The sequence below is a fragment of the Pleurodeles waltl genome, chromosome 5 (genome assembly GCF_031143425.1).
Source record: "Pleurodeles waltl isolate 20211129_DDA chromosome 5, aPleWal1.hap1.20221129, whole genome shotgun sequence".
NCBI classification, from domain to species: Eukaryota; Metazoa; Chordata; class Amphibia; order Caudata; family Salamandridae; genus Pleurodeles; species Pleurodeles waltl.
Genome location: NC_090444.1, coordinates 883,916,987 through 883,931,868, shown reverse-complemented (window position 1 = coordinate 883,931,868; position 14,882 = coordinate 883,916,987). Strand labels below are relative to the sequence as shown.

Below are 14,882 nucleotides of genomic sequence, written 5' to 3'. Positions count from 1 at the left end.
GCTACTTTTGCCTGCTCTCATGCCAGGGAGGCACGCTTTCCACCTCATTTAGCGTGCAGCCTTGGCAGAGACCCGGTCCGCCAGTGGGAGCTGGCTGGGCTACATTGAGGAACTTGCCCTAAACTACTGTATTGTCCTGTGTAAACACACAGAGGATTCTGTGCCTTGTGATTGAATCATCACTTTCCTTCTTGACTGAGAGCTCCACAAATGCCGTAACACCACTAACAGGGAGGCTGGGGTCTTAATGCCAGTATGGATTTTTTTTTTAAAGTTCAGATAAGCTGATGGTGAGGAGTGGTGATTGTGTTTCTTGCTGTGATACATGGTGTTTTATGCCACTTGACGTAACCAAATTGTATTTCAGGCCCAGATGCCCTAAGGTATTTTATTTAACTACTGACAGCCATGTTATGATTCAGATGTCCCAGGGGGTCCATGTTTTTATGGGAACACTGGGTAATGTACATGTTTTACTGTTGTGCTTCATGCCCTGATTTGCTATATGCCGATCTGGGTACCTGTCAACTCAGGTTGATAAGAACTGCACAGTATTTGTGTTTTATGTCATCAGGGAAGGATAACAAATGTTATCCCTGAGGGGAAACCATGCACAGCATTCCTGAAATATGTCATTTGGAACATCTACAATATAGAAATCTATTTTTATATGATCCTGTGTTGAGCCTTCTTTTGTGGTGTATTTATTGTGTCACTGCTGTGAGTGTGTTATGCAAATACTTTACACACGACTTCTGGGAATAAGCCTGACTGCTCCATGCCAAGCTACCAGGGGGTGAGCACAGGTTATCTCTGGTGTGTAACTGACTTGCCCTGACTAGAGTGGTGGGTTCTGCTTGGCTTGTATGCCTTAGCCAACCAGAAACCCCATTTCTACCAGTCATACATTAACTAGTAGGCATTAGGAAGGGAAGATGGAGCGTGTGGGCAAGTTATTGATGGGGTAAGGTCTACCACTCTATAACTGCACTAAACTTGAGATAAAATTTAAGTTTGATGAAGTTATGGAGGGCTAAAGTGAAGAAAGTTGGAAAGTGTGAAGTGTACTGGAGTGGATGACGTACGTATGAGTTGAAAATATAGAAGTGAGGGTTGTAGTGCAATTAATGCGGTCTGTGAAGTCACTTTCCTGATCAAAGAGAATTAGTAAAAATGAGTTTTGTGAGATGATTTAAGACTTTTGCTGGGAATTTTTTTTAAAAAAAAAACTGTTTTGAAAACTGAAATATCTCTTACCATGTGTAATGGCTATAGAGGCCTTTATGTACAATACATGTCATCAGAGTACTAAAGCACCACCTACTATCAGACACCCCAGACAAACATTCCATAGAGGTACAAGGGCTTTGAGGATAGATTACAGTAAAGATTACACTTTTGCACCAATTGAAAACTGTGAAATATTCCAAGACCTACATGTACTGCAGACAGTCAAGAGCAGTTTTGCAATAGCCACACCTAACCACTTATTTATTTCAAAATTGACCATTTTATTTCAGGCAGAATCCAAAGCAACTGACATATTCAGTGTGGCCACTGCTAACTGAGGAATGTGTGAGACCAGCACCTGATCTCTGCTGATTGAGTTTCACTGCAGACATCAAAAAAACCACACAAAAGATCAGCACATAGTTGCATAGCCTACCTTGGTATGCCACCTGATACAAGCAACTCTCAGTCTTTAAACACTTGCTGTCATCATACAGGAACAAGGACACCGGGCTGATATAATCTCCAACTCAAGTAGGATGTTGTAAAATAAACTATTAGCAAAAGTTACTTTTTAACAAGGTTTTTCTGGCACAGTGCCTGAAGCTCTTCTAAATGAAAGATTGGTATCCTGAAAAAAAGAGCCCACTATTAGCAATCCTTCTAAAACTAGAAGCCTGATGTATACCTCAGTGTCCTTTTACGCTTGGAATACTAAAAAGTGTTCTCAACAAAGTGTATCTTCATTCAGGGTAGCAATTAAGACTTTATACTCACTCATTCTGTTAAATGGAAGCCAACAAGGTGTAGCGGACAGAGGGGAGTGGAAGTGAGTTCTAGTGCCTACAGAAAGTGTTGCAAGTAGAATACTGTCTCTAAATCTGAGATGAGAACAGCTCAGAGACCACCCAGAGGAACGTATATGCAAGTGTAAGTGTGCCAGAGACTTCCAACTAAAATGCAGAATAAAAGTAAAGCAATGACATTCAAACATTAATTGCTTCCAGCACAGATGATATAGGGGAATACAGGGCTTCATTGCTGACTTGCACATATCTATTTGCTCACAGATTAGTTAAATCATTTGCAAATTAGAACAACAATTTAAAAAACAGTTCTGAAGTTTAAAAAAGGCATGTTAAATTCTAAGACGTCCAAATATGCCCCCCAACCAAACTAACAGGTTAAATAAAGTTTTAGGGATATACGGAACTGTCCATTTTAAATAACATTATTTGGACGTACTTGTTGCGTTGAAGAGCTTTGCTCAGTATTTCAAGTTTCAGTGCATCAAGGTCCTCCTCTTCCTCCTAAGTGCGGAAAATATTGTTGGATGTCTTAGAATGACATTTGGGTGAAAACACAAAGTATACACCACAGCATTCCAACTGACATAGCATAAAAAATATACTAAGATGTTAGCAAGTAAATATTATCATCCTTAACCTCTTAATATGTGTATCAGTAGTGTCATTTGTACCAAAATATAATAGAGTTTCATGTGCATACACTTATCGTCTTGAAGAAAAAGTTACTTACCTTCAGTAATGCTTTATCTAGTAGAGACTATATCTAGCTGCAGATTCCTTACGATAGAATTTCCGCAGGCGTCAGACCTATGTAGGTGCCACCTAAGTGTGCCGATGTTAGTTTCTTTTCCCAACTTCGCACACCAGAAAAGCAGAACCATGAAGAACACTGACCACTGGTGTGGAAAACTAGGGCCCTGAAAGGAAACAGCCCTGTCCCTAGAAATCCATTTGCAGAGCGGAGAGGATGGATTGGTCGGTCGGTAAGGAATCTGCAGCTAGATATAGTCTCAAACAGACAAGGCATTACCGAAGGTAAGTAACTTGTACATCTGATAGAGGCTTCTAGCCACAGATTTCTTACTTTGGAACAGATACCCAAGCAATACCATCCCCAGAGGTGGGCCTGCAGACCAATTTCAGATGAGGAAGTCCTGCAGGACTGAATGGGCAAAGTTCCTATCACTACAGATCTGACTGTCCAGGCAGTTGTGCTTTGTGAATGTGTGCAAAGAGGCCCACAATGCTGCCTGGCAGAAACCCAGTTTCCCGAACTCTACATGTTAACACACGTTTCACCACAGCTTTTGCTGTGGTGGAATGAGCTTGCAAGCCCTCATGAGGTTGCTTTTTGGCCAGTGCTAGCAGATCTTAATGCAGAGGAAAAGCCATCTCGAAATGGTCCCCTTCTGCACAGCCCGACCTTTCTCTGCTCCAACATACCTCACAAATACTGTAGTTTGTTGTCCACCCAGAACTTTTTGGTTCGATCAAGATAAAACACCACCATTCTTTTTGGGTCCAGACAGTGGAGTTGCTCCTTGTCTTAAGAGGGATGGTAAGGAGCGTAAACAGTAGGCAGGGTGATGGTTTAGCTACGTGAAATGGGGTGACCACTTTTGGAAGAAAGGAGGCTTTTCTGTGAAGCACCAGTTTGTCAGGATAGATTGTGAGGTAAGGAGGTTTGGATGACCAGGCCTGAAGCCCACTCACTCTTCAGGCAGATATGACCGCCACGAGAAAGGCTGTTTTAATTGTAGGAGCCTGAGGAGACAATTATGGAGAGACTCTAAGGGAGCACACATAAAAAAAGCCAAAACAAGATTAAGGCCCCTCTGAGGCATGATAAATGGCAAAGGAGGAAAGAGATGGACAAGGCCTTTTAAAAACCTAGTTGCAATAGGGGATTTGAAGAGGGATGGCTGGTCAGGCAACTGCAGAAAAGCAGAAACAGCAGACTGGTATCCCTTGAGAGTGCCCAGAGTGGATCCTTGCTGGACAAAAGAAGGATGAGAAGAACCTAAGGAAGGGGTGCAGAAAGGGGATAAACTTGTTTTTTTACACACCATACCACAGATGTTTTCCAACTGCAGGAGTATACAGTCTTAGAGGAGGGACGCCTAGCAGCCAAGATGACATCACAAACTTATGAGGAAAGTGTGGATGCCATTCAATTTCCACGCAAGAAGGCAGAGACTGGACAGGTTCGGGTGGAGGAACTTCCCCTGCTGCTGGGTCCGAATATTCTCCCAAAGAGCCAGCCTGATCGGAGGATCTATGACAATGCTCAGTAGCTCAGGATACAGACTCTCCATGCCCAGTCCAGAGCCACAAGAATGACTTGCGACTGGTCATTCTTCATATTTTTGAGAACTCTGGGCAGGAGTTGTAGAGCGGAAAGGCGTACAGAAGGCCTCTTCACTTGAGACGAAAAGCGTCTCCGAGTGAGAGCCACCTTCAAGATGCCACTGTGCAAGACTGCTGACATTGTGCATTCTCTGCAGAGGCGAACAGATCTAACCAAGGATCTCCCTGCTGGTGAAAGAGACCTTGCTCCACCACTTAGTGGAGAAGCCATTTGTGATCTGCTAGGCATCTTCGGCTGAGTTTGTCTGCCCTGGCATTCAAAGAACCTGCTAGATGTTGAACCTCCAGGGAAATGCCATGATGTTCTAGCCATAGCCAGAGGCAGAGGGCCTCTTGACAGGGCGTCAAAACCCCCACCCACTCTGTTTGGTGCAGTACATGGCGGTGGTGTTGTCCATGAACACCTGCACTAGCCTTCCCTTGATGGATGGTAGAAACGGATCACAAGGAGCTCCAACAGACTGATGTGGATCCTGATTCCACTGGACACCAGAGTCCTCTGATCTCCAGCTCTCCCAGATGTCTGTCCCATCCTAGAAATGAGGCACCTGTCACTACTGTGGGATCTGGTTGGGGAAGGGAGAGGGGTCTGCCCCTGACCCAATTGCGATTTGTTAACCACCACTGTAGACCTTTTGCAGTTTCCTCCGAGATCAGGACCATGTCAGAGAGATTCCACTGATGCTGTGCCCAATGGGACTTCAGGTCCCACTGCTAAGCCCCGAAATGCCAATGTGCATGTGTTACCAGCAGGATGTAGGAGGTCATGAGTCTCAACAGCTTCAAGGTCTGTCTCACCGAAATCCAGGATAGAGGCTGAAGCGGTATCATAGCCTGAAAATCCTGGGTTAGCCGCTTTGGAGGTAAGACCTGAAACTGCACTGTGTCCAGAACAGCTCCGATGAAATTAAGCACCTGAGTGTGAGTCAGATGTGACTTCGGCATGTTGATAGCGAACCCCCGTGACTGCAAGGGGTCTGCCATAGTCTGGACGTAGGAGATGACACTCTGGGGCCAGCCTGCCTTCAACAGCCAGTCATCATCACAGAGGAAGACTGGCACCTCTGATCTACGCAGATGAGCTGCAACCACAGGAGGTACGCTGGTAATGCCAAAAAGGAGCAGAGTGAATTGAAAATGCTCTTGGCCAGCCGTGAACCACAGATAACGTCTGTGGGCAGGCAGGATGGGAATGTGGAAGTCCAACACTAGCATCCAGTCTCATGGGTCCAGGGCAGAATGGACCAGAGCTAAAGTGAGCATTTTCTACTTCTTCTTGAAGAATTAGTTGTGGGGCCTTAGGTCTAGGCTAGGACAAAGGCCTCTGTCCTTTTTCAGCACCAGAAAGTAGCGAGAATAGCAACCACAACCCACTTCTGGCGTCTGCACCCTACCTATGGCTCCCTTGTTCAAGAAAGCTTTGACTTCCTGGCGGTAAAGAAAAAGATGATCCTCCATCAGCCTGTCATGAGATGGTGCCATTGGGAAGGAGTAGTCACGAAGGGGAGACGAGTAGCCCCTTCGGACGGTCCGCAAAACCCACCTGTCCAATGTTTTAGACTGCCAGTTGGGCAGGTGATGGCGAATCCTGCCACGAACTGGATGCCCATGATGGTAGGAGGGTTTGAAGGCTGTGGCTGCCAGGAGGATGGTGGACTGACCGGACTGCTGGCTGCCTGACCCTTAAAGTCTGGGGATACTGCACCCTCACCCACGCAAAGAATAGGGAACATGTGCGGCACAGTGGCTGGGAGAGTACTGGCGCAGCCGGAAGCCTCTTTCGTAGCCATGACAGGAGCGAAAGGTAAATTGTGGGAGACATAGGGTGCATAGAAAGGTCCAAGGACCTGGCCGTCGACCAAGTGCCCTGAAGTGCTCCAGCACCGATCCACCTTCTCTTCGAAGAGATGGGAGCCATCAAAGGGTATGTCCATGAGAGAGGATTGGACATCCCCCGAAAAGTCAGTCGTCCTCGATCAGGCATGGGACCTTAATGCTACCCACGATAAAACCAATCTGCCCTCCAGTCAGTCACGCCAAGTCCACAACGTATAGTGAACTTCGCTGCATCTCCCCTGTAGGCGACAGCCTGAGAGAGCACGGCTTGGACCTCCTCCAAAACCACTTGCAGCACCTGCACAACTGTCTCCCAAAGAGCATGGGAATAGAGGCCCAAAAGACATGACGTGTTCACGGACCACAATGCCAGCCTGATGGAGTAACACATCTTCCCCCAATGGTCCAACGTCTTACATTCCCTGTCCGTTGGTGCGGTAGGTAATACACCCAGATTTACGTGAGAAGTAGAGGATGGGACCACCAAGCTCTCCTGGGTAGGGAAGTTTAGTCCCCTGGAAACTGGCAGTGGCGATTGACAACTGTCCTAGTCACAGAAGCCACTGTGTGCCAAGTCCCCAGAAAGATATCAGTGAGGGCTTTGTTAAATGAAAATAGCAGTTCTGAGGGGAAGACTCACAGCTGCAGCACCTCGGTCACAACATCAGTCTTGACTGCCACGAGGGCAACTGAAGGTCAAAGACCTCAGCTGCCCTTCATATCCCCACTGTGAATGATGCTCCCTTCCCCATAGCAACAGTAGGGGGAGAAAGCATACCAGTATCTGGAGAAGTATCCAGTCCACTGAGTTTACAGAGTTCCTCACAACAGTCCATGTTACGCTCTTCATAGGACTGGTACTCCTTCGAATTCAGCGACCCTCCCATTCCTCCCAAAGTCCTAGCCCATAAGAACAAGGCCCATTCTCCGGCCTGGAGGGCATGGTCTAGATGGCACCAGGAGCAATGTTGAATGATGCACCTCTGGCTCCGTGTCTGAGTCAGGGATCAGAATGGGGTGGATGTCGGGAGCGTGAGCATCTGGACCAGTGCTGGGGAAGGTCGAGGTGATATAGACTGGTAGTGGTTCAGATCCAGGAAAGAGTCCTCTGTGCCCAACTGGAGCTGCTGGCACAGAACCAGGAGGAGCCCCTGCCAACACCTCAAGGCATGCTGGAGGGGGTCAGCCTACCCAAATATGAGGTGCATGGCCATATACAAGTCTTTGGGTTGGGCAGGAGGGTTGCTCCAGCTCCCGGAAAATCAAGGAGGTGCGGATTCAGCCCAGGCTTTATCACAGAGCCAGGCTTCAAATGCCGATGCTCCCCCGTTGAAGTCCTCTTAAACCTCCTTTTCTTGTGGCATGACTTACCTAAGTGGCCTGGTGACTTGGAGTGCAACAAACGTATCAGACTATCTGACACCTCCAGGGACCTTCCTCTTGACTGCAACCTCAAAAGCTGCGGCATTGCATGCTGGGCTGCCGGGAGCTTGAAGGATTGCTCCCCTCAAGGCCTTCAGGTTCATGGCATGGCAGTCAGAGCACGACTTGGGGTCGTGATTGCGCTTGAGGCACCAGAGACAAAAAAGATGCAGGTCTGTCACCAACATCGGTCGATGACAGGCGCTGCAGGGCTTGAAGCCGGCCTTCTTGGATGACATCCCTATCACACCAGTAGCTAAACCTCAAAAAAAATGTGACAAAATATCAAAAAAAGTTCAGTTACAAATTAAGTGACAGATGGGGTAGCCCTCCTCCGGATTTGCGCTGTCACACCTACCAGAACACAGGGGTACTGCTCATGAAAAAGAAAACAAGTTACTTAGCTGTAACTACAGTTATTCAGTATTGGCATCTTTCATAAATTCACATGCTTGAATCACCCCCGAAGTGAGAGTCCCACGGTATCCTAAAAATCAGTAAGTAATTTTTTTTCCTTAGGCTATCAATCAATTTTTTTTTATAGATCGCGCTACTCACCCGTGAGGGTCTCAAGGCACTTGGGGGTGGGAGGGTGGGTGTGGGGGGGGGGGGGGGGGGGGGGGTCTAAGGTGGGTCACTGTTCAAACAACCATGTCTTGAGGTTCTTTCTGAAGAGCAGGAGGTCTTTGGTTTTGCAAAGGTTTGTGGGGAGGGAGTTCCAGGTTTTGGGGGCGAGGTAGGAGAAGGACCTGCCTCCTGTGGTGGTGCACTGGATGCAGGGGACTGTGGCTAGGGCGAGGTCGGCTGATCGGAGGTTGCGGGTGGGAGTGTGGAAGTTCACTCTATAGGCTATAATGCTAGCAAACAAACAGATAGCCTATCCATGTCCTTTTGTAGAAAAGAACCAAACTTGACTTATGACCAATCAGGTGACAACACACTCTAGAATATTTCCCAAAGAGGCTCATTCCCTCAGATTTTCTAGCACCAGAGTGAAGAGTATATAATGGAAAGGAAATATGAGCCTCAAAGGGGAGGAGGGTGGGTCGCATGTGAGTTTATGAAATATACCAATACTGGATAACTTCAGTTACAGGTAAGTAACTTGTTTTCTTATCCAGTATTGGATCTTTCCTAAATTCACATGCTTAAATCTGAATAGCCAGCACTACTCATAATAACTGTTATGCCCGCAGTGGACGGAGGGTGCGAGCATTTTGATCTTAAAAAAAAAAAAAAAAAAAATATATATATATATATACATACACATATATATATATATATATATATATATATATTTTGTCCTTATGTGTATGCTGGGTGTGGTATATAGTTGGTTTGTGAGACACTCAATTGTTACATGATCAAGGCTACGGCTGAAACGCGTTGTTCTGGGAGGAAGCATTGGTGAATAAAAGTTTTTTCGACCTCCATTTGGTGTCCGGGAACTTTCTGCATGTAACAGGAGGATTGTTGGCAATAATATGTGGATGGCTAGGTCCACACCTGGACCGCTACTGAATTAGCAGCCTCGGATGTCTGGCAACATTTGTGTTTCTATATATATATATATATATATATATATATATATATATATATATATATATATATATATATATATATATATATATATATATATATATATATATAGATAGATCTATCTATATATATAGATAGATCTATCTATATATATAGATAGATCTATCTATCTATCTATCTATATAGATATATATATATATATATATAGATATATCTATCTATCTATATAGATATATATATATATATATATAGATATATCTATCTACATGTATCCATTAATACATAACAAGCAATAACTACACAGGAGTTATAAGCCGTTGCATATCAAATTAAACATGCACATTCAAGAAAAGGGCTCACCTTAATGGAATAGATGATGCAGGACTGCCTCTCCAATGAGTGAATCAGTTCTTTGTGTTGATTCCAAACAGTAGTGCTGCGGGAAAGAATGTGCAGTCTTCCACGTTGCAGCTTGACATATCTTGTCCAAGGCGATCCCTTGAAATAGAGCAAGTGATGTTGAAATTGCTCTTGTAGTTTGTGCCTTAGGCAGACTAGTTAGTGGTTTTCCAGCCTTCCTATGGCAAAACGGAAAGGTGGATGTAATCCAACAAGCTATTGTTGCTTTAGTAACTCCTGTACCCTGACGACCTTGGCAATATGAGACTAGTAACTGGTCTGTCTTCCGGAGTTGTTTAGTACGCGGAGGGTAGAACTTCAAGCATTGTTTGATATCCAGTGTGTGGAGAGTCCTTTCGGCCACAGTTGATGGATTCCGGAAGAAGGTTCTCAATATCACTAGTTTGTTTAGGTGAAAAGATGAAGGCACTTTAGGGATGTAAATTGGGTTTGTTCTGATAAGAACAAAGCCGTCTGAGAAAGTGAGGTAGGGTTCCTTGGTAGTAAAGGCCTGTATACCACTGACTCTCCTAGTGGACATAAGTGCAAGGAGGGTTGCCACTTTCCATGTGACATATTTTAGATCTGCTCTGTGTATGGGCTTGAACAGAGCTTTCATTAATTGTGAAAGGACCATGTTTAGATGCCATTGAGGTGGAGGTGGTCGCACAGGAGGGAAAGTGCGAAACAGACCCTTCATGAATTGTTTTATGAGCCTGGAAGAGCCAAGGGAGGGTGCTTCTGCAGAGCATCTGTATGATGATATAGCCGCCATTTGAAGCTTAACTGATGCATGCATGAGCCCAGTTTTAGATAGAGCAAGAAGGTATGATATAATTTGCTCTGGCAAGACCTTTAACAGTTGCATATTGTTTTGATGGCACCAGATACAAACCTCCTCTATTTGAGCCTGTAAGTCTTGTTTGTACTGTCGGCTTGTGCTCTGGACAAAATTGCCTACCATTCCTCATCAATGTTCATGTCCTGAAACTCATGGAATTCAGGAGCCATGCGTGCAATTGGAGAGAGGCTGGATCTGGATGAAATATCTGACCTTGATTCTTCGTTAGAAGGTTGTGTTTGCTGGGAAGTCTTAAGGGATTGGCCACCTACAGGAGAAAGAGCTCAGTGTACTAATATCGTCTGGGCCACTTGGGTGCTATGAGTATGAGCTTGCAACCCTCTGATTTCATCTTCTTGAGAAGCCTGGTGTAGGAAGTTGGCTCTGTATATACTATCTCCAAGTGAGAGATAGTGTGCACGGAGTCCAAGGGTTGCCCTTAGAGGTTGATAGTGGCAAAATTAGATAATACTAATGCTCTATTTTGTGGTAGTGTGGTCGAGCAGTAGGCTTATCAGAGGGTATTGTTAAGCATTTGTTGTACACATTGGCAATAAATGAGTAACACACACTCAACGACTTAACTCTAGGCCAATAGGTTTTTATATAGAAACATATTATCTTAATTTATTTTTAGAACCACAAGACTCAAATTTGAGGTAGGCACATAAATTGCCAGGTACTTCACACAGGTAAGTATAGAACTTTGATTTAAAAGAGTAGTAGACACAGTTTTGGTTAAAATGGCAAATAGCTATTTTAAAAGTGGACACAGTACAAAGAATCAACAGATCCTGGGGGAGGTAAGTAAACATTAGTTTCTCAGGTAAGTAAAGCACTTACACAGTCAGTCTCCTGGGCATAGGCAGGCCACCGTTGGGTGTTCAAGGCAACCCCAAAACCACAGCACCAGCAACACAGGGCCGGTCAGGATGTAGAGGTCAAAGGAGGGCCCAAACAACAGAGGCACCTATGGAGAAGAGGGGTGCTCCGGTTCCAACCTGCTAGCAGTAAGTACCTGTGTCCACGGGGAGCAAACCAGGGGGGTTTTGTAGACCACTGAGGGGACACACACAAGCACACAAAACACCCTCAGCGGCCCAGGGCGGCCGGGTGCTGTGTGCAAAGCAGGCATCAGGTTTGTCGTTAATAACAATGGAGGGACCCGGAGGTCACTCTGGCGATGCAGGTAGGGCACAGGGGGGCTTCTCAGGCCAGCCACCGACTGGGCTAGGTTGAGGGCCGCCTGCTGGTCACTCCTGCACTGGTAGGTGGTTCCTCTCAGTCCTGGGGCTGCGGGTGCACTCCTTGGTCCAGGCGTCAGGTTCCTTTGTTACCAGGCAGTGGCGGTCAGGGGGAGCCTCTGGATCCTCTCTGCAGGCGTCGCTGTAGGCCTGCTGGGGGGGTTGACTCAGGGTGTCCACGTTGTTGAAGTCGCCTGGGAGTCCTCTCTACAGCGCTGGTTTCTCCAAACTCGAGCCGGGGGCGTTGGGTGCAGAGTGTGAAGACTCACGCTTCTGGCAGGAAGTGAGTCTCTTTAAAGTTAGTTTCTTGTTGCTGTTTTGTAGTTGTTTCTGGACAGAGCTGCTGTCCTCTGGAGGTTCTTGGTCCTTCAGGTGCAGGTCAGTCCTCTGAGTCCTCAGAGGTCGCTAGTCATGCTGGATGCGTCGTTGTGCAGGTTCTTAGAGTCTGGAGACAGGCCAGTAGGGCTGGGGCCAAGTCAGTTGTCGTCTCCATAGTTTCTGCGGGGCTTTAAGGTCAGCAGTCCTCCTTGTTGTAGGCTGCGGGAATCTGGTTTCCTGGGGCTCCCCTAAACACTGAATTTAGGGGCGTGTTTAGGTCTGGGGGGCAGTAGCCAATGGCTACTGTCCTAGTTGGTGGGTACACCCTCTGTCCTGACAGGTGGGTGACGACTCCTTGTTTTTCTCATCATCTCCTCCGGAGTTGCCACCAAAAGTGGGGGCTGTGTCCGGAGGGGCGGGCATCTCCACTAGCTGGGATGCCCTGGGGTGCTGTAACAACAGGCATACAGTTTCTGCAGGGGGAGGTGAGAAGCACCTCCAACCAGTGCAGGCTTTGTTCCTGGCCACAGAGTGACAAAGGCACTCACCCCATGTGGCCAGAAACTCGTCTGGTTGTGGCAGGAACTGGTCAGCCTACCACTAGGAGTCAGACTGGTATTCAGGGGGCATCTCTAATATGCCCTCTGAGTGTATTTTACAATAAATTCCACACTGGCATCAGTGTGCATTTATTGTGCTGAGAAGTTTGATACCACACTTTCTACCAGATTTCAGTGTAGCCATTATGGAACTGTGGAGTTCGTAATTGAGAGACTCCCAGACCATATACTCTTTATGGCTACCCTGCACTTACAATGTCTAAGGTTTTGCTTAGACACTGTAGGGGCATAGTGCTCATGCAACTATGCCCTCACCTGTGATATAGTGCACCCTGCCTTAGGGCTGTAAGGCCTGCTAGAGGGGTGACTTACCTATGCCGCAGGCAGTGGGTTTAAGGGCATGGCAATCTGAGGGGAGTGCCATGTCGACTTAGTCATTTTGTCCCCACCAGCACACACAAGCTGTGAGGCAGTGTGCATGTGCTGAGTGAGGGGTCCCCAGGGTGGCATAAGACATGCTGCAGCCCTTAGAGACCTTCCCTGGCCACAGGGCCCTTGGTACCAGGAGTACCAGTTACAAGGGCCTTATCTGTGTGCCAGGGCTGTGCCAATTGTGGGAACAAAGGTACAGTTTAGGGAAAGAACACTAGTGCTGGGGCCTGGTTAGCAGGGTCCCAGCACACTTTCAATCATAACTGGCATCAACAAAAATGCAAAACGTTAGGGGGTAACAATGCCAAGCGAGGCATTTCCCTACAACTGGGGATTAATGGGAAGGGGGGAAAAGCGCATGCAAAGATCTCGGACCATCGCATCGAAAGAGCATTCCCCACGACCCTGGGAGTGGATATCAACTGGCGTAAAATTGGCATTTGGTGTTCTGATTGGTGGAAAATAGATCCAAGGTTGGCCATCCCCAGCATTGAGAGATCTTGTCCCGTTCCCTCTAAGTTCCCATTCGTGGCAGTTGTCGTCCGTCCTACTGAGAGTCCGCCAGGGCGTTGTTGATACCTGGAAGGTGTTCCACTCTCAGAGAAATGTTGTGAAGAGTGAGCCATTCCCAGAGAGATTGTGCTTCTTTTGAAAGGGAAAGAAATTGTGTTCCTCCCTGCTTGTTGATGTAGAACATGCTTGTTGTGTTGTCTGTAAGGACCAACAATGAGGATCCCTAAATCCACGGGAGGAACGCCTTGTGTGTAAGAAATATCGCCTTTAACTCTAGCAGATTTATGTGCAGTCTCTTCAGTGAACTTGACCATTTTCCCTGAACGCACGTCTTGAAAATGACCTCCCCAGCTGTCCAATGAAGTGTCCGTTGCGATAATGAAATCTGTCATTGGGGCTAGGAAAGTCAGCCCCTGAGATATATGGCTGGTTTGTGATCACCACTGCAGGGTCTCCACCATCCTTGGTATATATTGCTTAAATCAAAGGATCCTTGAGATTGGGTCCATTGCAGTTGCAATTCCTCCTGTAAAGGCCTAATTTTCAACCTTGGTAGGTGGACTATTGTGAAAAGGAAATCATTCCTAGGAGTGACTTGAATGTTCGCACTGAAACAGACTTTCTTTTAGAGACCGTGGTAGCCATGTTGGTTAGCCTCTGTTGCCATGCCCTTGAAAGATCAGCCTTGCTCTTGATGGTGTCAAGTTCCGCACCCAAAAAGACTGTCTTGCGTGTCGGAAGAATAAATGATTTTGGAAGTTTACTGTTAGGCCTAGGTTGTGAAATAATGCTACACAGGCGTTGGTGGCTTTGGACGGCAGCTGCAACGTTGCAGCCTTTATCAGCCAATCGTCCAAATACGGGAAGACTTGAAACCCGCTGCGGCGAAAGGAAGTGGCTATAGACGCAAGACATTTTGTGAAGATTCTTGGAGCTGACTTTAATCCGAAAGGGAGAACTTTGAATTGGTAACGGGCATCGGCTACGGTGAAGCGGAGATATTTGTGATCCCTTGCATGTATACGGATGCGGAAATAGGCATCCTGGAGATCCAACGATGTCATGTAATCTCCGGTGTTGAGAAGGTGCAGGATATCCGACAGTGTGATCATACGAAAGGATTGCTTCCTTAGAAACATGTTCAATTGTCTGAGGTTTAGTCTACATTCCCCGACTTTTCCCTTAAGAGAAAGAATCAGGAAAAGAACCAGAGTACCCTCTGATGTGCAGGGACCTCTTCTATCGCACCCTTGGAGAGCACTAGGAGTGCTTCTTGCTGAAGTGAGAGAAGATGAAGTAGATGCTATTTCCCAGGAGGAGGTTTTTGTACAAATTCCAACATATGACCGTGAGCCACTATATCCAGCACCCA

General features: G+C 46.5%; 1 protein-coding gene across 1 annotated transcript in view; it reads right to left on the bottom strand.

Annotated features, from left to right (window-relative positions):
* Positions 1–14,882, bottom strand: part of NUP133 (nucleoporin 133) — a 942,256-nt gene that overhangs the window by 152,551 nt on the left and 774,823 nt on the right. The window contains exon 24 of the mRNA XM_069234985.1: positions 2,476–2,540. Within this exon, the coding sequence (XP_069091086.1) occupies positions 2,476–2,540 (65 nt within the window). The remainder of the gene's footprint in view (positions 1–2,475; positions 2,541–14,882) is intronic.